Below are 24061 nucleotides of genomic sequence, written 5' to 3' on the forward strand. Positions count from 1 at the left end.
CAGCTTCCTAAGGTATCTCCTCCATCTTTTCTCTCATTAGAAAGAGAAACATCCAATTATCTTTGGTATCTTGTTTTGGAGCATTTTGACCTGAGTATTTCTTTTCACGCAAAGCCAGCTGGTAAAATTGTTGAAATGAGGTTTCTCAATCTAAGGTGCAAGTATTGCTGTGCTCCAGTTTGTCCAATTTTCTCCTAAAAAATAGCACAGATTCCAAGAAAAGATACAACAAAACAATTTTTTTAACCTTTACATTCAGAAGCACTACATTGTCGTGTTGCTTATCACTGCACTATATTACTTTCTGCTTGAGGTCTCAGCTTCTACTCCACTCTCTTTTTATCTGAGAAAAAGAATGTTTTGAAACTGAACAATTAGATTGCAATGGAAGCTAATTGTTACCATTTTTATTCCTCCCAATAGAGTGCATCTGGAGACTTAATGATTAGGAATATCCAGCTGAAACACAGTGGAAAATATGTGTGTACAGTGAAGACTGAAGTGGATAGTGTATCATCTGCAGCAGATCTTATAGTACGAGGTATCTTTTTTTAAGGAATACCATTTAGAGGTATTATATGTAATTTCTTCAGGTAGCGCATGTGAATGAATCTCTTTTAACCACAGTATATTTTACAGACATATACCACTTTTCATGTATTTGTGTGAATGAAGGCAAGCGATGAAAACATCACAACATATTTTATTTATTTGTACCCCTCCTTTATTATTCTTACAAATAATTTCAGGCGAACATATCCAACACTTCTTCCTCCTCCTTTTTTCCCCACAACAACAACCACCCTGTGAGGTGAGCTGAGCTGAGAGTGAGTGACTGGCCCAAAGTCACCCAGCTGCTTTTCAGGCATAAGGCAGGACTTGAACTCACAATCTCCCGCTTTCTAGCCTGATGCCTTAACCACTAGACCAGGAGTGTCAAACTCACGTCATCACAGAGGCATCACATGACATATCGGGACTTTTTTCCCCCTTTGCTAAACTGGGCAGGGCCAGCGCATGACGCATCCGGCCCACAGGCCAAGAGTTTGACAACCCTGCACTAAACCAAACTGGTTCTCTGACAAGTTCTCCTTAATAGTGAATTAAATACATTAATGAATTCTAAAAATAGAAATTAATGTAATTACAGGTGCTCAAATCTATGTATTTGAAATATTTTTCTACAGATAAAGCAGCACTTTCGGTTCTATAGGACTGAAGGTCTTGCTATTAAAAATTGGCCTTGAACTGTACTTCCAAACATCCAGTATTCACAGTGTCCATATTCATTCCACTGTTTCGAGCTATATAAATAATACTCAGAGGCATTCTTTAATAGGTAGGGAAATTATAATTAAATACAAGATTGGTGAATAGTATGGTTTCCGGCTGATATATTAGCATTTTATACTAATGCAAATCTATCATTGGTTACCACATAATACCTTCCGTTCAGCATTATTTTGTAAGATTTGATACTACTTTCATTTCTTAATATACTTGCCACAAACCATAAGAGCATTCACGATAATTGAAGTGATTATTGCATTTATAAATACTACTGGCTTTTCATACAGGTAATTTCTGAAGATGCCAGTAGTATTTATAAATGCAATAATCACTTCAATTATCGTGAATGCTCTTATGGTTTGATTCACCTTGCTTTCTTACAGACACAGTGCTTAGTGTTTAGGTAAGAATAGTATTTTCTCCATCAAACTACCTGCATGTGTGAATTAATTTTGCAAGCTTTCTTATTTAAACGTAAGTGTTCAGAATGGAACAGTGTTTGGAAATATAGTCTCCATGTCCAACCTGAGGCTGATAATGCCATTATAATAATAATTTGTAGCCTGTTTTCCGGTATAGACAATAAAATATTTTTAAAACGTTTCAAAATACAAATATAAAGCCAATCCTATTTACAATGAACTCAGAAGAACATGACTTGGAGAATATGTTAAATGTGAACTTTCCAACAATAGAAAATCATTGTTTTTCAGTGGGGCTTTAATTTGCTCTGCTCTGCTCTGCTCCCAAAGACCTTCCCCTCCTAGAAGAAAAGTCAAATCCCTAGTGCTGTATTGCTGTCCATGGTGCTGATATTGTGTTAAGCTTCACAGCAAAACTGCTTTAGATAGCAACTTGTCAGACCCAAAACATTGACAGATTCAGGACAGGATATTACATACTAAATTAAAAGGCACAATTTAAAGGTAGGGAAATCTGAATAAACATCTCAGAAAGAATGCATAATCTAGTGTCCTTTTATTGAATTCCTATTTTACAGCTTCCTTTTATTATATAAAATAACAAATCAATGGTTTGGTGAATGTACAAATATCTCTTTTTTTGCTCTATCAATTGATTTATTCTTATTTACCGTGGTGGAAGAATAAAAAAGCATTTCGTATTGTGTGGTATTATATTGTTTTAACTTAACAAGATCACAACCTACTTTAAAATGTGCTATTTTACTGCATTAGGTTCACCTGGACCTCCAGAGCATGTAAAAGTGGATGAAATAACAGCTACAACAGCTCAAATTTCTTGGTATGAGGGCTTAGATAATCACAGTCCAATCACTGGCTACACTGTTCAGGCCAGGACACCATTTTCAGTGGGTTGGCAAAGAGCCAGAACAGGTAAAGTTTATAGCTATCCTTGGAAATTTTATAACTCTTGGGAAAAAATGAGAAATTCATAATTTCTTCCAAAATGTTTTATAACAGTTCCTGATGTCATTGATGGGAGAACATTCTTGGCTGCCGCAGTAGATTTAAACCCTTGGGTTGAATACCAATTTCGTGTAGTTGCCAACAACAAAATTGGAGGTGGAGAACCTAGTTTACCCTCAGAAAAAGTAAGAACTGAAGAGGCAGGTTAGTGGGTCTCTTTGTTTGCTTGTTTCATTTGATAATTTCAGCATAGCAAAGTGGGTCTTATTGCTTGCAACCTTTGTAATATATTTTCCCACTTCACTACCCAATCTGGCTCAAGAGATGGGAGGAAGATGTGTTATTCAGCATCTATCAAAGCATTAATATTTTGACAGTGTACACAAGGACAAGTATGCAAAATTATATTAATTTAAACAATCAAAAAAGAAGATTGAATAATGTAGTGTTGCTATGCTACTGAGATTCAGTCAACTCAGAGCCACCTATCCTTTAAATAAAAAAAAAATCCTTCCATAAGAGAATGTCTTTAACACAGCTTTCTGCTGGCAAAGTTAATGCATTGTTTTTGGCACCAATGAACAACTGTAGATGAGGCATAATGAGTGGATGTATCTTAAACCCTCAAGTTAAGGGAAACTAATTTCAGTCAGCAAGAGTTGGAGATTACTAGAGCAGGTCACTAAGTATTACTCTTGTTTGATGTTTAGCTCTGGAATATTATAAGAGAGAAAAAAACTTATGTGGGAATAATAAAATTATTCTATATTGCAGTTCTTTTGTTAAAGTTTAGAAAAATAAAATTAAATGTAGATACAAGATCAGAGTTTAGCTCACAATAGTTAAAAAAAACCTTATTTTACAATTTTTAAGGTGTAAAGAGAGAAAGTAGATTTGTGTGATTATTGAACAGAAGTGTTATATACTTATTTATTGCATAAGAATAAGATTTCCTTTAGAATTTTTAGAATATGTTAGTGCCTATATTGCTTGTGTGTCTTACACAGTCTGTTTTGTAATATTTGTGCATACATATATTCTCGCTCTTTTTTTTTCAGGATAGCATAATATATGTAGTCCTTGACTTAGAACCTCAATTGGAACCAGATATGTCATTACGGCCATAAGTCAAGACATTCACATAACCAGTTGATTTTGTAAACATTTACAACATTTTTTTGCAGCAGTCATTAACTACATCTGTGGTTGTTAAGCGAATGCCACAATTGTAAATGCAAGTGCATTCTTCCAACTGTGTAGTTTTTGCTGGAAACTGGCAAAAAAGTCAATAAATTGCACAGTCACATGACCACGGAATACTATAACCGGTCATAAAGGCAAGGCAATTCCCAAGTGCTTGAAATGAATATATGTGACTGCATTTCAAGGGATTTTTGTGGCATGATTTTTGACAGTGCCAGAAATTCTTTAGAAACTTTAAAGCACAAGTGCCAGGCCCTTCATAATTTTGAACAGTCATTAAATGACTGGTCATATGTCAAGGATTACTTGTACTCCCAATGCATGGGGTTTTTTTCCAGCTGCTTCATGTAGATGTTAAATAAAGGGAAGGAACTAAGCCCCATCACACCTCACAATTAATGTCTACTACATTGATATGTCCTCCTCTATAACCACTAATCAAAATAAGCCACTAAGGAAATACTAGAAAAAGTGCTTCTAATCCCCAACTCCTGTAAGTGGAGAAAAAAATATACCATTATGATACTAAATATTGATAAAAGGTTCAGAAGCAGTTAACTGCCCAGCTGCCTCACCCAGACCTTAACAAGGTTATCAGCATATGAAAACATATAATGTTGGTTTTCTTCTTCACAGTTCCAGAAGTACCACCATCTGAAGTAAGTGGAGGTGGAGGCAGCAGGTCTGAATTGGTCATAACATGGGATGTAAGTCCTCCTCCTCTTCCCTAGTAATTCATAATTAACTAACATGTATCCATACATACCAATATATTTAACTGTGAATGTGAGTAACTGACAAATACATATCATATCATATCATATCATTGGCTTGTTATGTACATATTCTGTTTCTTTTTTTTTTAATTTGATATTTTACTGTGGTACAATTTTTTATACATTTATTTACACAGTTAGTGTAACATTCCATAGTTTATCCATGGTTTTACATATTTTTATAGCAGTACCAAGTGGAGAATTCTGGGTCTATTTTCCTTAGCCCGACTGGCCATAGACGGCTACCCAAGCAGACACACAGAAGATTCTTTAAATTGTTTTACTAATACCACAATCTTACCCAGAGAAAGAAAGAAAAAGGGTACTTCCAGCCATAATCTTTCCATTTACAAAGCTCCTGAAAGCAAACGATAGCATAAGAAACAGATGTCTGGAGGTTATTCTAGAGCCATGATGGTGAACCTATGGCACACATGCCACAGAACCCTCTCTCTGGTCACACCAGCTGTTGCCCAGCCTAGCTCCACCGTTCATGTGCGCGCGCCTCCTGCCGACCAGCTGGTCTTTGGGTCTCTTTCCTGCATGCACCGGGCCTTCCCTGATCTTCACAGTTGTTCCCCCCAGTGTGTGCTAGCTTTCTCTTGCATTTTTGCCACCCGTACCTTCTCCAATCTCTGCAGGTTTCACCTTCTGCAGGTGCCTCTCCATGGCAAAAATGCAGGAGAAAAGTAGTGTGCGCTGGGGGGGAGAAACTGAGGAGATCGGGGAAGGCACGGGCAGTAGAAATGCAGGAAAACTAACCTAGAAGCCAAAATGGTGGGGGGCGGGCAGGGCACATGCACAAGGGAGCACATGCACAAGGGGCGCTTGCATTGCATTTTGGGGATTGGGGCACACATGCGTGCATTCGCGTGCGCACTTTGTGCACTCGGCACCAAAAAGGTTAACCATCACTGTTCTAGAGTAATGAGAAAACCTCATGTGGGAATGCCCTCTATTAAACTGAATGACTCATTTCATATATCCATACTTTGAATTATACTCCACTTTTCTACCATATGAATAACTCCAGTCTTTTTACAGTTAAAGCTTATTGTAATGCTACTCTGATTAGGTTTCAGTTCTATTTCACTAGTTACAACCTTCATCTTACACTCCTTTTTTCATTTTTATATTTTTTATTTTTTTGTAATTTTGTAATTAAAGTTATGTAATTTATTTTTATATTCAACAGTGTATTGTGTCTTTCAAATTATTTTTATTAATTTTTATTAATTATTATATTATTATTATTATGTATAAGGTTTCCTGGGAATGAAATAGATGTTATCCATTATTCCTTTATTCATTTTAACAACTCTTCCTTTTAATACATATGAATTTATTACATAGCAGTAATTAAATATCTATTTGGTTTCATATTAGTATTTTGTCTTCCTAGTTCATGTTAAGGAAAGGCTTAATCTGTTTTATATTCTGTATAGCACTCAGTTAACTACTGGTGCTTAATAACTGGTTGACAATGATCACTAAATATATTTATGCAATATATCTTGTAGTTATATTTTGACTTTCATTGAAAAGGCATAAGATAATGCCATGCAACATTTAATTTCAGGTTTTAATAAAGGACAAGGTGAACAGTCAACCTGAAGTCAAGCACTTTATTAACTAACTTGATATATATATTTTTTGTCATCAAAAGAACAGATTTAAAAAATTCTGACATTGAAGACATTGTAAAACAAAGAGCATAGTCTTCAAAGCTTTAGCTAAAATAACTTGGAAAACATACTGTAAATCCCATAGAACTATATATGAAATTCCATGGACTTCAAGGTCCTAGATGCCATTCTTTCAGTTTTATTTAATATACTGTCTTAGCAGTAAGAGCCACTAAATGTCCTGGGAGCTATTGTCAAATAAGTAAGCTTACATGTAGAAGTTCAGTGTATTCTAAATTTTCATATACTGGAAGTCATTTTTTTCCTTAATTTTACTAAACTAAAATTATTAGCCTTCAGAAAGCTATGCTATTATAATGATTGATTAGAGGTTTTATGATATCTCAAATATTGTCAAATTAGAAGATTACATTTCTACAAGGATGATGTTGATGATTAATGATTAATAATGATGATTTTAGTATCTTATTTGCATACCATCTATGTGTTTAGCCAGTTCCTGAAGAATTACAGAATGGTGAAGGATTTGGTTATGTAGTTGCTTTCCGACCTCTTGGCATTACAACCTGGATACAGACAGTTGTTACATCACCTGACACCCCAAGATATGTCTTTAGGAATGAAAGCATCTTACCATTTTCACCCTATGAAGTCAAGGTTGGCGTATACAATAATAAAGGAGAAGGACCGTTTAGTCCAGTGGCCACAGTGTATTCTGCTGAAGAGGGTGAGTTACTGAATAATTTTATTAGGCATTTTATCTGCAAATGAATAAAAGAGGAATTTGTTTTGTTAATTTCAATGCAGGCATTTGAATTGACTGGAAAATTAGTCACCTTAGATTTCTCTTTTTTTCATTAGTATTTTTTGTTCTTTGTCTCCTAATTCAGAGCCTACAATAGCTCCTTCTGGTGTATCTGCAAACAGTCTCTCTTCTTCCACAATTGAAGTTACTTGGATTCCCATCCCTTGGAAAATGGGCAGTGGGAGATTATTAGGCTATGAGGTAAAATCATTTTTTGTTGTACTTCTTCCTTACTGTGATGGGATGCTTTTTGCTTTCAAATAATTATTCATTTGCAATAGTAAGCCTATGTTTCCTATTAAGATTCAGCCTTCCGGTCTCTATTTCGCATTAGAAAAATGAGTCGTGGAAACTTATAGAAATTTTATTTTTTTCCCCATTCCCTCCACTCCTACTTTACTTAAATGGCTTCAAAGCCATTCAAAGTTGAAGAAGCAGCTTTCTGCTTCTGAACACATGGCATAGCTGCAAATTAATCTAATCTTATGGGGAATATAAAAGCCAAATGTAAATATTCACAGATTTTACACACAACTTGAGTTTTAGCTTTTTTGCTGGCATTACACCAGATCAATTATAGCAAGATCACAAAAACTGCACTGAGAATGAAAATTAACTGGCAACCAACTTCTATACGTGCTTGGTTGGTATCTGCTGCATCCATGACAAGCCCACAATATTTAATCTAAATGCATCCTATATAAACCTGGTTGTATTTAAGTACACAAAGTTTTTGATTTTGTAAAATTGAATATGAGCAAGGCCTTTTTTTGAAGTTGACTGCAAAAATAGGTGCAGAATTTGATGCTCAGGTACACAATTTGATTCTTCTGTTTTTATCTACACAGTAGAAAAACTGCTATGCCCATCCAGCTGTAGAAGTCTATTCAGTAAATATATCTTCCTTCAAATCAAAATAAAACTCTTTAGGATTTCATAGAGGTATATACAGTATTTTTCTTCCTAGTGTTTTTTCCTCACGACAACCTGGAAACAACATTTCATTTCACTTATTTTAATTAAGCAACAAAGTATAGATCTGAGCAAGCAATGGTGTCAGCAATGTGATTTAAATTAATATGTTACTTATTCCCTATAGGTAAGATATTGGAACAATGGTGGGAAAGAACAGTCTTCAAACAAAGTAAGAGCCACCGGAAAGGAGACCTCAGTGAAAATAACAGGCTTGATGAGCAACTTCGTATATTATACAGCTGTTCGAGCATACAACAGTGCAGGAGCAGGTCCTTTCAGTGCCACTGTCAATGCTACCACAAAAAAGCCACGTAGGTATCTTCAGGAACATTAAGAGCAGAAGTGGGAACCCATTACTTCCAAGTCAAAAATGCCCATCTCTTTTTAAAAAGCGTCTTAGATAGTGGTGGGATTCAGCCGGTTCTCTCCGGATCAGGCAAACCGGTAGCAGGGACCATGGAAGGCTCCGCCCACCCACCCAGACGTAATGCACGAACACTGCGCATGCGCAGAAGGCCATGCACATGTGCAGATGAGGCGTGTGCGCTCAATTTGTGAACCAGTAGGGAAGGTAAGTGAATCCCACCATTGGTCTTAGAGTTTTCTGTTATATTCTTTGGAAATGTATACATACTTGCTATCTCAGTGAATTAAAAATTACTTTGTATCTTCTGGAAAAGAAATAACAATTTAAATGTAATGCAGTGTATGCTACATTAGGCATTGTGAGATACAAAAAAGCAATTAGACTTCAATACATTCCTGCCCCAATATTGTCAATGTATTAGAAACATTACTATTATATTGAAGGTAATTAGAAAGCCATTTTTACAGGAATTCTGGAGCTTCATTTGTTCATTAAAGCCTAGCTGTTCCAGAACTTATTTCATTTTCCTCTATATAAAGATGCTTTTGAATTTCCGTTGATTAAAAATCTGTGTACAAGTAGTCCTCAACTTATGATCTATTGCTTAGCAACTGTTCAAAGTTACAATGGATTCCCTTAAAGATACTGATTTTGAAGTTCTGAGTCACATGACTACATTTCAGGCACAGCAGTCGGCCGTATTTATGGCTGCTTGCAATATCCCATAGTCACAATTTACAACCATAATGGGAAGGCTCCATTATGATTGTAACTCAAGGACTATCTGTACAGAATTTTATATACCTATAGCTATATGTCAAGGGCTTTATATTGGGATGAACATGTAGTAGCATAAGTTATTTCAGCTTCCAGAGGAGTTGCGCGTAACCTATGAATTAAATGATGAGAAGATAGTTTATTATTTGGTGTGGGAAAGGTGGTATAAGTGGTTGCATGATAAAATGAAAGGAAGACCTAAAGGTGTACAAAATATTGATTAAAAGTGAGCTGAAATATCACCAAGTATTATTTATGTAAATAGTTAAAACACTGTACATCTGATAGTAACTGAAAATGTTATTATATTTATATGTTTTATGTCTTTGTCTGAATGTTTTGTTCCTCTTTTTTTCTATTTTTTTTATTTCTGTTTTGTTTGTGAAAAACCTCAATAAAGTTTCTATAAAAAAAAAAGTTATTTCAGCTTCCATTATCTCCAAGTTTAGAAGCGAAAAGTTAATTTCCATCTCTACCAAGCCTCAAAATCAGTTTAACTCCTTTCACTCTTGAGTAACTACAAGTAGGAGCTCTATAAATTGTGTGAACAGAAATAGAAAATATTTTTTTTTTATTTTTCTTTCTCCTTTTATTATCCTGCCATGTAGTTTAGCATACCCAATGAGTCTTTCTAGGTATTACTTCCCTTTTGTCATCAACACACATCAAATTGGATTAGTAAAGTTCTGTTAGTGTTGTTATATTGTCACAAACTTTTCGGAGAGTTGCTTGCCATTTTTGGATAGATACTCCAGAAATTTATGTAGACTTCCAATTTGGTAATGTCCAGAGTGCTGATCTAACAATATTTTTATTAATGCAATTTATATAGCTGCTTATCTATGCAAGAAACTCTCAGTAACAAACCTTATAATAGCAGACAGTTTTGTAAGTGGGAAGTATCTTCTCAGATATTTAATATTTCCACTGTACAGATTTTCAGTATACACTTTCATCTTTGTCTGATCTTTGATTCAGTTATCATCAGTCCACTAGTATCCTTTAAAGAAGCCAGTTTAGTGTAGTGATTAAGGCATGAAGTTACAAACTAGGAAACTGAGTTCTAGTTCCACTTTAGGCACAAAGCCAAAGATCCTTGGGCCAGCCACTTTCTCTCAGTCATAGAAAGGAAGCAATGGCAAACCACTTCTGAAAAAACCTTGCCAAGAAAATTTTAGGGACTTGTTCAGGCAGTTTCCAAGAATCAGACATAATTGAATGGAAGAAGGAAAAAGAAACCTTTAGCATACCAATTATAGAATGTAAATTCTTTCTTAAGTTCAGATATTTTTTTAAGACTTCTACAACTTCACTTTTGATGTTTTTACAGATATCATTGTAAAACTACTTGTTTCTTCTAATAGTTCTTTGGAATTCTTTAGAATCTTCTTTGATTCTTTTCATATTGTATCATTGAAAATGGTAGGTATGTGGTCAAGATCATATTACAGTAATTGATTGGCTTTCATCTGCTGCTTTAGCTCATCTTGGGAATTGCAAAACTACAATAATAAATGTCAAGAAGCACAGTGGAAAAAATGGGACTGAGAATAAATAAAAAGAAAATAAAACTATAGTAACCATCCCTAGAAATGAACAATGAAGGTACTGAAGTGGGGGATACTTTCTGTTTTTTAGGATTGACTGTTAATACTATCAGAACCAGCAGTCAAGAACTACCCTGCAGATTTGCCCATTGTAGATAGCCATGAAGGTCTTTGAAAAGATATTCAGATGCTGTGATGCATTTATTCCTACAAAGATCAAAATCATGAAGACACTCTGTGGAAGCAAAAGTTGGACTTTGAAGAAGTAGGGATATTAATGCTTTTGAACATTAGTAGTCAAGAAAACAAAAAAATGAGATTATCAAACAAATCAGCCCAGATTTCTCACTTGAGGCATAAATATCCAGGTTCAAATAATCATACTTTGGATATATTATGCAATGATCTAGTCGCTGGAAAAGTCTGGGATCCTGAGAAAGATAGAAGGATGCAATAAAGAGGACAGCTAGCAGCAAGTTCAGTGAACTCAGTTACAATAGTAAGGTATGCGTCATTGAATGACCTGAAAGACCAATCTGAAGTCAGAAATTCCTATGGAAAATCTGTGGATACTTTAACTTGGTAGAACATAATCAATCATCTCAATATAATCTCCAAAATTCTTTGCTCAGTACAAAATTGAAACCAGATAATTCTTTGTTCTCTCTCCCTCCCTCTTTATCTTTTTTCCAGTCCCCAGTTTTGTCAATCTTTTCTGTTTCTTATAACTTTAGATTTGCACCGATATTTATAGTATGCAGATACTATCATGTACCTGATAATTCATAGTCGTACCATCAATACCTATTAAATTGGAGGTCATCCTGAGAGCAAGCTACACAATTGATCATTAGCATGCTTAGAAATTGATGTCCAAAGTTTAATTATTTATGACTTGACCAACTGCTAATCTAATTGTCCTGCGATTTTAGAAAATACCAACTTGTGACTAATAGGTCTTTCCTGGCAATCAAGTAGGACTAAAATCTACTGAGTAATTTCAGCAGTATTTATAAGAGTGACTCCTCTATTCAGTTTTGCTGGAATTCAATTCAATTCAAGTTGGTGGAATTATTTTTCCCATGTCAGCCTATGTGTTCTAGGATTCCCTGATCCCCAGGGAATTCCAAATACATTGATTTTTTTTCTATTCTATTATAATTGTAATTATTTTATTCGGTAATTAAATTATCAAGAGTTCAGATAATGCCTTCTTGCAAAATCCCAATCGCTGTTCTTCCATCATTTGATTCAAAATGTAAAGTGGTGTCTGTTTTTTTTTTTGCAGTCATTCATAGGAATATGAAACAAGATATTAAAGAAAGAAGAAAAAAAGAGAATAATGACAAAGAATTGTGTAGACAATTATGCAAAGGATCACCTGTACATGTGTGCATGTCTATGTGTTTGCATGTATTTCATCCTAGTTTGTAGTAGTTTATTTATGCCTGTTTGAAATGGCATAAGCATCACTTGCAGGCTTGGGTGTGAATTTCACTCAGCAGAATATTCAATGGAATTCAATCACTTTAAAAAAATTGTATCCTTCTAAATGTTTTCAAACACAAAAACAATGTACAAAGGATGTGGTGACAGTCAAGTACCTGGATTATTTGCTTTGACATGAGAAATTTCAAATGCCAAGTAAATTTAAATCTTGTATTCATTATGTTTTTAAGCACCCAGCCAGCCTCCAGGAAATTTAGAGTGGAACATTACAGACTCCAGGGTAGTGCTGAACTGGGAACAGGTGCACGCCATGGAAAATGAGTCAGAAGTAGTGGGCTATAAGGTAAGTTAAAGCAAGGCAATACTGATGTAACAAAAACCGCACCTTGGAAATATCAGCATTCTCTTTTTTCACTGCAGCTATGTTATTGTCCATTTTAAAATCTAGGACTCAACTTATAGCAGTTCATTTAGTGACCATTCAAAATTACGGTGGCATTGTAGAAAGTGACTTAGGACCATTTTTCACACTTACAACCATTGGCAGCATCCCCATGGTCACATGATCAAAATTTGAATGCTTGACATCTGGTTCATACTTATGACGATTGCAGTGCCCCGGGATCATGTGATCACCTTTTGCAATCTTCTGACAAGCAAAGTCAATGGGGAAGCAATTCATTTAACAGCCACATTACTAACTTAACAACTGTAGTGATTCATTTAACAGCTACAGAAAGAAAGGTTGTAAAATGGGGCAAAATTCACTTAACAAATGTCTCGTTTAACAACAGAAATTTTGGGCTCAATTGTGGTCACAGGTCGAGTCTACGCAATCTTTTGCAGTCAACGCAGACTCAAAGACCAAATAGTTAGATAGATGGTTGGTAGGTAGGTAGGTAGGTAGGTAGGTAGGTAGATAGATAGATAGATAGATAGATAGATAGATAGATAGATAGATAGATACAAAGATATATCATTTTAACCTGCAAGTACTCTGGGATAGATACCATGTTGATTCTTATTTATTCATATTCATATTGATGGTATGTAATTATATATTTACGTATTTTATGCTGTATAATTACTGTGATTATTGTGTACTGTTCAATTTGTATACCACTTTTCAACATAGATATGTCTTAGAGATTTCCAAAACAAAAATACAATACACTGGTTATAGGAAGAAGTAAAACTATTTATTTCGCTCTCCTTTCAGAACATATAGCAATACAGCAAATAATACAATATCATCTAATAAGCAAAAATTAATCCTTTAGTATTCGTCATACATATTTAGAAAACTCAGCTATTTAGATGAAATTCCATGCATTGGGTAGGCTATCCATGTCATAACCTTCGTGCTGTAAATAATCATATTTATCTCAACATATGGCTAGCACTGAATTGCAATCCCGTGCAGATATGGGAATGAGTCCCACAGATGGCATAGTGACTTGGTACTGAAATAGTACTTCTTTTCTTCAGTGTTTCTGCCAATCATCCTTATGACCTCCCAGCTTATTTCATTCCATTTACCCTCCAAATTTACATTTATCAACCTATGTCTGATATGCAATATGGAGGTTTGGGGAATAGCTAATTTCCCAAATTTTTTCCTAATATTTGTGTGCTTCCTTAAATCTCGTAGAAGTTATCTTAAGACTGCAGATACCTTCCTTTTTCATGTAGATACAGTTATATATTTTATTGAATTTAAAAAAATGTATTAGTACTATATAATAAATGGAAAGTTAAGATTTCTGAAGAAATATGATTAGGATTAGAATGCACATGATTTTGTTATTTCTTGCTACATAATATCATGAAAGTATATACTGCAAAACCTCAATTGAATAGAATCAAAAATCATGTGAAGTATTAGTATCACTTTATAAATCTTTAGTAAGACCATACCAGGAATACTACATCCAGTTTTGGTCACCACATTACAAAAAAGATGTTGAGACTTTGGAAAAAGTGCAGAGAAGAGCAATCAAGATGATTAAAGGTCTGGAGACTAAAACATATGAAGAACAGTTGCAGGAATTGGGTTTGGCTAGTCTAGAGAAAAGAAGGACTGGGGTGATAGGATAGTAGTATTCCAGTATTTGAGGGGCTGCCACAAAGAAGAGGGGGTCAATTTATTTTCCAAAGCATCAGAAGGCAAGGCAAGAAAGAATGGATGGAAACTAAACTAAGGAGAGAACCTGGAATTAAGGAAAAACTTCCTAACAGTGAGAACAATTAACTAATGGAACAGCTTGCCTTCAAAAGTTGTGGGTACTTCACCATTAGAGGGGTTTAAAAAAAAATGGGACAACCACTTGTCTGAAATGGTATAAGGCAGGGTTGTCAAACTTCTGGCCCATGGGCCGGATGTGTCACACACTGGCCATGCCCCCGCCCCCATTTTAGCAAAGGTGAAAAAAGTCTCAATACATCACGTGATGCTGCCATGATGACGCGAGTTTGACACTCCTGACATAGGGCATCCTGCTTGAACAGGGGGTTGAACTAGGAGACCTCCAAGGTCCCTTCTACCTCTATTCTGATTGATTGATTGAATATATTATTTGGGGGGAGGGGGACAAGATGCCTGTTAAATCTGAATATCTGTTAAATCCAAATGTAATACTTAGTTAATAGGCATAATTATTTAATTGCTGTTTTATATCTTTGTACCAATGTGCTTTAGTTGGCTAATCATACGATTATGCAAATGATGTAAAATGAAAAGTATATAATTATGCAATTACATTAATTGTCTGAATTGCTTTGGAAAACCCAAGATTTTGTCCATTGTTTGAAGTGAAGTTGTAATTAAAACTTTGTTGGTGCACCTGAAATTTATTGAATGAAGATCCAGACAATTGAGGTTGTACTGTGTGCATTGTTTTCTTACAGTTCCCACCCATTTAATTTTTCAATCTTTATCTTTGTACATCATCCTTTCTTCAACAAATTCTATAGAGCATACAACCCTCTAACTATAGCCCACCTGTGAGGCAGTGGTTGTCCAAGACTATTCAATAAAGCAAATAATATGAATATAAGAAGCAAAAGTGTTAAGTATCCCTTAAATAGCCTATTCCTGGGATGAGTTCTGGGAACACATCACTTGGGCTTCTGGATGGGACCAGTTTAAGGAAATACACTATATTATGCCTTTCTCCGTCCATTCTTTCAACTTCTGATTTACTATTGGGGGAAATTAGGAAAGATGAAATAAGAAATCTGAAAAAGTTACTGTATGCATAACTCTGACTAACCATCAGTAACATTAAAGATAATATTTTAGAATATGCAGAATAAAATCAGTTAGAAACTGCTTTTAATTAAGCTTCTTACCAAAGTTGCTTAGAACAAAATCTCTATTCCTTCATTCCATATATTATGAACAGTTAAATAAATTATCTGGACTATAGCCAATTGTATGTAAATTCTGTTCTGAAGAATGTTTATTATAATGGAATTCTGCATGTTATTCTGAAATAAATAATAATTTAAATATAGCATGAAAGACAATTAAGTTTTATCCAAATTAATTTCTTGCTATATGCAAGCTTTCTTTTACCACGGTTCATAAATATTCACCTTTTTTTTGTTTGCTTTAATATCCATACTCCTAGTTCCTTAGATACTTACCTGAATTCTTGGTACAGGTAAAGTCAAATTCCAATAGAATAATCTATTTGTTTGAAAGATCCCATGACTGACAAACCAAAATATCCAGCCTCTTTTTCACCCTTTTTCAGGAATCTTTTTTTTTCCTTTTATCTAAAAATGATGTTAAACGATGATTAAGTAGTATCACTAAAATCATCACTTTTCTTTTTATGCTGCAGGTTTTATATTGGACTAGCAGTCAGAACCAGCTCAGTATCCTGGACACAAATAGAACATTTGCCGAACTTTTGCTGCCTTTGAATGATGATTATGTTATAGAAGTGAAAGCAGTGACTGATGGTGGAGATGGCATTAGCAGTGACCAGATTAAAGTCCCCAAATTAGCAAGTATGTTTACAGGATACTAATGCACAACGTTTTGTTAAAAGATGGTTTATCTTCAAGATGAAACTTAATATAAGATGTGTATGTTATTTGATGAAAGAAGTTGATCTTGTCTTTCGGGTGAACTTGCTTCCAAATAAAGGGCTGTGCTGAGGTTTTCTACTTTTAGCATATCATTTTGCATAATATGGCCAAAATAGGAGGTGAATGTTTAATTTAAAAAGCAAAAGATGTTTCATCCCTCATTTACAATCTTCCAAGAATAGATTTTTACAAGGAAACTGCAGGAATTAAATAATCCTTAATTTAAGAAAATATGCTTAATTTAAGAAAATAAGGAAAAATATCTTTAGTGAATTTAGCAATAGCAATAGCACTTAGACTTATATACCGCTTCACAGTGCTTTACAGCAGAGGTGAAATGCTACCAGTTCGCAGCAGTTCAAGTGAACCAGTAGTAAAAAAATGCTAGCGGTGATGCTACGATCAGCTGTGCCGCACGATTTATATTCGCTAGAAAGCAGGAAATCCTTCTTTCTAGTGAATCTAAATCGCGTGACACAGCTGATCCCCCCCCTCACTGTTCTACTTACCTTCTTAAGCCTCGTTTTTCCGCATGCAGCGTGCATTTGGCAGCAAACCATGGAGGATTTCACCACTGCTTTACAGCCCTCTCTAAGCAGTTTACAGAGTCAGTATATTGCCCCCAACAATCTGGGTCCTCATTTTCCCCACCTCGGAAGGATGGAAGGCTGAGTCAACCTTGAGCCTCGTGAGATTCGAACTGTCAAATTTCAGGCAGTTGTTAGAAGTAGCCTGCAGTACTGCATTCTAACCACTCTGCCACCACAGCTCTTATTTTTATAAATATCTATATTTCCACCTAGTTATTTCTGATAGATCAAACAAATATTGTATTCTTGTAATGTATGTATGAACTCAAACCTTATTTTAAAAGTATATTGTGTGTTTCAGGAAAGATACAGTAAGTGATACAGTCTGGCTAACTGTGGCTGATCCCAACAAAGCTAGGAATAATCAGACCTTCCTAATACTTGGTTAAGAGACTACCAAAAAAAATCCCAGGGTTGTAAATTACATTATAAAACTTAGGATGGATGGATGGATGGACGGATGGATGGAATCATGGAAGTATGCAATGACAAATCTCTTTCTTGGTACTGCTCAAAAAAACCAATATGAACAAATCCAAATAGTTACCAGGAACTAGGCCCAACTTTTCAAAAGAAAGTTACATTTAACATATAATGTGTTTGGGAATTTATAATATAGGTGTACTCTGTTTGCAAACAAAACATAAAAGAAAAAGTAAAGGATGAAAAGCCAATATTCAAACAACAGGGTAGCATTAGAAATAAATTCCTGTGTTTTAGACCCATAAATAATTTAACTGAAAAAAATGTTTCTCAAAGTCCTAAAATCTAAAAACTTCTTGAATGCCAGATACCTGTGCTTAATTGGAGAGATGAGATTTATTGGCTGCATAAACATAATCAAGCCCAAACACATAGTCAGCATTTTCTATCTAGCTTTCACAGACGATTATTTATGTTGAACCCACTGGCTACTTTCACACCGTAAATAATTTCCAAACAAATTAATTAATTTGATTGTTATTTTTAAAAAATTGAATGTCGGAGCCTGTATCAGTAATTATGTTTGCAAAGAATGACAAATTAATCTTTTCATTGGTAGAAACAATTAATATTTACCAGAATTACAATTTGAAAAAACAGTGGCAGACAAAATATGTGTACCAATAGAGGAAATATTTGTAGTTTAGGGTTGAAATGAGGGGTCCTTGGTGGTCTGAGCTTCATTGTTTTCTTGCAGATCTTTCATTACTAGCACAGATGATATTACACTAGTTTGGGTATTGAAATGTCTGCAAGAAAACAACTGAGAGACCACCAAGGATCCCTCAAAAGATATGTATTTATTAGGAATGCTACCCTCACTTAGGTCTGCATCAATATTTCATCCATGGGAATTTTGAACAACTTATACAGGCTCTAAACTCTAATTGAGTACACTTGCTTTTTCAGTGGTCTCATCCAATTGGATGTTATCAAGAACCAGAAGAATATAGCTATCTTATCTTGGAATGGTTTTCCCTTTTGCCAAGAGTGAAACCATTAAGGTTGAAGATTCTTATCAGTAAAGATTTCATCAAGTCTAAGGAGTCTTTGTTCATATCAGATGGATAAGATTCTGATTAATTGTTCTGTTGAGAAATTTCTCCTTAGTTCTAGGTTGGTTATTGTTATTGGTAAGATGTTTCTCATCTTCAATCCAATTAATTATGAGAAACAATTAGGGAGGTACTGTTTCTCATAATTAATTGGATTGAAGAGAAATTTCCCAACAAAACAATTAATCAGTGGACCAACTTGCCTCCAGAAATTCAGGGTGCTCCCAATCTGGAGGTTTTTAAGAAGAGATTGTGCAACCATTTGTCTGAAATAGTACAGGGTTCCTGCTGGTGTAGGGATTTGGACTAGAAGACATCCAAGGTCCCTTCCAAGTCTGTTATTCTGTTATTCTCAATACTCAGCAGGAACAGGGCAGAATATATAGCCTCATTATGAGCCTTTAGTGATTAAAATAAATGCTTACCTAATTCTGTATTACATACTCAACCGCTATCATAATAAAAAGTAATTCTATTGTTTTATTTTACACAAATTGGAGATTCAAAATAGTGCAATGTCAGTGGTGTGCATAAAACCATCAAATAGTAAAATATAACTATACAGTACGTATACAATGCTAACACTAAGAAAAATATGAAATTAACCATTTAAAAAAACTTAGCAAGAAATAGAACACCATGTTTCTATCAAACAGTGGGAACATATATTATTGAATTTGCATAGGACCCTTAGTAAACCTTATATATAAAGTTCCCAAGAGCCCCCAAAAACTCAAGCATTTCCATAACCTCACAGTCCCTTTTAAATATTTCTTTAAAAGCATGTCTGTCTACATTTCTTGTCCAATTATTGCTAGATTCCTTCTAAGCAGCTAGGAATATATAATATACCAGAATGATACCCAGAGCAATTTCAAACATGTATTTTAGTTTTAATATTTTTTCAGTTGTCTGGAGCTTCCCAATGAGTTCTACAATAGTCTTGCAAGCAACTACAGAAAAATAGGGACGAATCACCTGTAAGAATTTTTTTTAAATGCCATTGAAGGGCATCTTAACTCCTGGCAGCTACATAGAATTTTTAAGCAACATTTTTCAGAAGAAGTTTGCCCTTACTTTTATCCTAGGGCAGATGAAGTCACCCAGCTGTTTTCTTGCCACAGGCAGGACTATAATTCACAGTCCCCCAGTATCTAGCCCAGTGCACCAAACTAGCTCTCAGGGAATTGAGAGTTTACTGTATGAAGTTGTGATTGAAGGCAGGTAAAAAAAAACCTGCAAAAATCACAGAAGTTTTATAAATCCAAAGAACATTGAACGGAATAGCAGGGTACTGTTAAAAATACACCTTTTTTTCTTCTTCCACTAATCTTTTATTTGTTTTTCATTTGTTTCAGGTATGGATGCAAGAGGAAGTTGTGCAGAAATCCTAAATTGCCTCTCCAGCTTGATGTCAATAACTCTGTTCTTGATTTTCAATGCAATATTGTGATAGTGTATTTTCAGATAGTGCAAGACCAGGTGTATCATTTACTTTGAAGTGCTTTTTAAGACAACCATTACAAGACCAACAGAAATAATAGGTGGGAGTTAATATGCATGCATTTACTACCAGTCTGCATTTAAACATTTTTTATCCTTTCTGATACTTCATTCTAAAGAAATAAAGATCATGTCCATCTCAAACAATTCCTTCTAAAGGAATATAAAATGCCTTAAGACTTAATGAACCAAAGGACTTTTTACATTACATATTTCTGAAGTGACAAAAATAAGAAGATGAGCATTGGAAAAATGCTTTGAGAGTCTTTATGTTTTCCAAGTAACAAGAAATTATTTTAACGTTATCTGAAATAAAAACCTTCTAATATTAATTTGCATTAATTACAAATTATATTTCACCACTGCTTGATGAAAAACCTTGAATAATTTTCTTAAAGCCCCTCAATGCTAGACTTCATTTGAATAAATGATTATCTCTGTTTATATTCATATAGACTGTACATATTTACTTTTGTTGTAAACTTGTTAAGTATAAAAAAAACCTGGTTTACTAAAAAGTTCAACATACTTCCATTTTTGTTTTATTTTTTTGCTTCATTAATTCTTCGACTAGTCCCCCCCCCCCATTTTTGTTCATTTGTTTTATTTGTAGAAGCTATTCAAGGAGATAGCATTCTCCTCTGTTCTAGACTGATGCAATCTCCTAGAATGTCTTAGTTGAAAAATGTATTTTTTTTTAATTTGATTTATATGCCGCCTTCTCTGGAGACTCAGGGCGGCTTACAATGCACTAAGCAATAGCCTTCATCCTTTTGTATATTTATACAAAGTCAGCTTATTGCCCCCACAACTGGGTCCTCAATTTACCTACCTTAGAAAGGATGGAAGGCTGAGTCAACCTTGAGCCTGGCGAGATTCGAACCTGCAATAATTGCAGGCAGCTGGTCTTAATAACAGGGTGCTTTAGACCACTGTACTACCAAGGCTCTTGGTATTTACAAATACAACTGTATTTGTACAGTTTCAAAATTTAAAAATGGAAAATCCCAGGATTGGCATTTACATTAGAGCACTGAATGATATCTTATCTTTTTCATGTTTTTCCACCCACATAAAAAAGGAACTGTGCTTTTGGGTTCAAAACCATTTTAATCTATGAAGGTACTTCAGAAGCTTTACAGGACAAATTCACTTGCAACTCTTTTCATCCATGCAGCTTTCAATTGAGTGCTCACCATTTAGGATCCTCTTGATATATCAAACTGTAAAAGTATCTGCACTTATTTTATTTGTGCTTGCACATCCTTTTAGTAAGCTACTGTCACTCTTCTTGTTCTCTTAGTTTTACATTGTGTTTTTGTCTGTATTAGTATTTTGCTATGCTTTTTTTTAGATACAGATAAAGTGCCCAGAATAGAACATCACACTTCCAGTACAATGCACCAGAGCCTTATAGCCAGGAATAACTTCCTAAATTATATGTAATGTGTTTGAATATGCAACCTTCAATTTGTTGCTGTCCTAAATGCCAGGTTATACTCTCTTTGGATGTAGGTCCAATTGCAATGTTTCTATCCCATTGTTTAGAATTATTCTGGATGATAGATTCATTCCTGTTCTCTTATTTATATAAACAAATTTAATTTAATGTTTTCATTGCCAATAATGTATAAACATCCCTGTTTGCCATACCTTGTTTACAATTGCAATTCTTCTAAAAATAATTCTCACTTCAAATACAATTTGTATGAATTCACTTTTTCTGACCTTTCTACTGAATACTTGAGGTAGACTCTTGAACAAGATCTGTAAAAATTCAAACATTGCTCTATATTTTATTAGGTTTTCAGAACAAAAAAATAATCACATGACTACAGCTTTGACAGTTTCTCCTTTTTGGTGTCTGTATATAATGTACATAAGTAAAATAACACTGTAGCTACTGGCTCCTCAACATGGAAAATGGGAACTACTGATGCTTCCAAATAGTTGTCTTTCAATGAGAATAAAGTTCCTTTACATAATACATAGCAAATGTTCATCCACTGAATGGTAACTTTACCATTCATGTTACAAAAAAATTCTACACCATGTTCCTATTACTACCATTTTCATGATCAACTTACTGAATTTACCTTCTACTGCTATTGTCTCCATGAGATGTTTAGAATATACTAGTTTCATATTGAAAAAGTTTTGCCTAATTTTCTTTCAACTATTAGCTGTGTGTATATATCCTATGGCTATCTGTATGTATTTTTTTATTCTAATAAAATATTTATAATATTGAAAATTTCTAGTATGTCAGAATTTCAAATATTTCAGTATAATGGTAAAACCATAGATAGTTGTTTTTTCTAAGTTTGTGTCCTTGTTAATACATATAGTAGTTAAGCTAGAAGCCAAGATTAATTTATGCTTTTAAAATTATTAAAGTTGTTTATGCTTTTTATCAAATACATAGATATTCTTTTTGGGATAGAATATCTATATATTTCATAATTTGGGGGGAGGGTAGAGTCAGGGTGACTGAATGGAACTAAGTGTTTACTGGGATCTGGCCAGAATAAACGCTCAGCTCCATCCAGCCATCCTGATTCTACTCGAAAAATAATTTAAAAACACAGGGTGGTTAAAAGGGAATAATAAATATTCCATTTCTAGAAAAATCCAAAATATATTCTGGTTTGAGCTCAATTCATGAAATGCACTATATAAGGCTTATCAAATTTAGTCATTAATATATTTATATAATCAGAAGTATAAATTAGAAAATAGGATCTTCTATAATTTATAGAAGTTCCTTAATATATATTTTAACTAAATAGGCATCCATTAAGATAGACAATTCTTAAAAAATCACTAAGGTGTGCAGACAAAATTAGCTTTCATCAAATTTTATTTAATATCTTCATTTTATTCCTAAAGCAGATCCAAACCTTCCAAACCATAAGGCTAAGCTTCCTTAGCTGTACTTTTTAAATTAGGACAATGTGACATGAGACTTAATTATGTTCAATATCAACTTTATGGGATTAAAGGATTTGTGAAGTAAAGAAAAGTGTGAAGACTGCACTGTGGTAAATTATATAAACATTGGGCTGGTTCCAGAGTTGTCCCTCTATGAATAGAATAACGTGGAAAACAGAAAAAGGCACCATCTGAATGTTTCAATTTCTTTTACCAGTCACTATGCTCTAATACACTTTATAGAAGGGTTTTCAACAAATAAATGCATAAAGTGCTTGTACTTGCAGTGAAAGTTTTTAAAAATGAGAATCCCTATTCTTGCACCATTCCATCATGTACCAAAACAGCATGGGTCTCTATACACTGCCTTCAGCATACTCTAAACTATCCCAAAAGTGGTTTTAGAAATTGTTCTATATATAATTGCTCTCAAATGCTACCATGCAGCTCAAACCCATTTTCTCAAGCCAAATGTGAAAGAAATGTAATCCTTTTCTGCCCTGTTGCAGACTGGAATAGGGAAGTAACTGGACCATATTATTAAGAAACAATATATTTCTGCATGTATTGCTGGGTGCCAGGAAGCCACTTATTTAATCCATTTAAAGAGCCAATTGTGGATCAAATGTGATCCATAATTTCCACATGAGCTCTGTGATGCTGATCCAAGAGCTGAAAATAAAATGAGGCGGGAGTCCTTCATCAAGTTGGCATGACAGGATACCTCCCAATGTTTTAGATACTGAAGAGCTGAAAAAAAAAAAAGAATGAAGATGTAATACTTGTTGCTACGTTTCTTGTTCTGAATTAGAAATATTGTTTAATTTTATAGGTGAGGATGGAAGACTAGATTTATAACATTGCCAGCTAAATACACTCTACTCAGTGAGGAAGATGTGCTTGTACAACATAATCCAGCACTAAAAAGACATGGACTAGGTCAGGAGTGTCAAATGCAAGACCTGTGTGCTTAGATCTGGCCCATAGGGCCAGCCTGGAAATATAAAAAAAAAAAAAACCAGCCTGCTGTGCCTCTACCAACCAAAACTCTACCCCCCCCCCCCCGCAGCCTGTTTTCATCTGGCAGAGTGCTGCAGAAGACCTTCAAGGTCCCTTCCAACTCTCTTATTCTGTGAATTCTGCTACGATGATGATGATGATGGTGATTTATGGACTAA

The 24061-nt window shown here is 34.5% G+C and overlaps 1 protein-coding gene across 2 annotated transcripts in view; it reads left to right on the forward strand.

The window, feature by feature from the left end:
• The window catches only part of CNTN3 (contactin 3), a 174800-nt gene extending 152591 nt beyond the window's left edge, over positions 1-22209 (forward strand). For both annotated transcript variants that reach the window (XM_034440553.3, XM_034440555.3), the window contains exons 12-21: positions 424-541; positions 2487-2645; positions 2733-2882; positions 4518-4588; positions 6796-7030; positions 7194-7309; positions 8208-8394; positions 12454-12566; positions 16072-16240; positions 19808-22209. In XM_034440553.3, coding sequence (XP_034296444.2) covers positions 424-541; positions 2487-2645; positions 2733-2882; positions 4518-4588; positions 6796-7030; positions 7194-7309; positions 8208-8394; positions 12454-12566; positions 16072-16240; positions 19808-19902 — 1413 coding nt within the window. In that variant the 3' untranslated portion in view covers positions 19903-22209. The remainder of the gene's footprint in view (positions 1-423; positions 542-2486; positions 2646-2732; positions 2883-4517; positions 4589-6795; positions 7031-7193; positions 7310-8207; positions 8395-12453; positions 12567-16071; positions 16241-19807) is intronic.
• The last annotated feature ends 1852 nt before the right edge of the window (positions 22210-24061 follow it).

Source organism: Pantherophis guttatus, chromosome 2 (assembly GCF_059756535.1).
Source record: "Pantherophis guttatus breed Tessera chromosome 2, ASM5975653v1, whole genome shotgun sequence".
NCBI lineage: Eukaryota > Metazoa > Chordata > Lepidosauria > Squamata > Colubridae > Pantherophis > Pantherophis guttatus.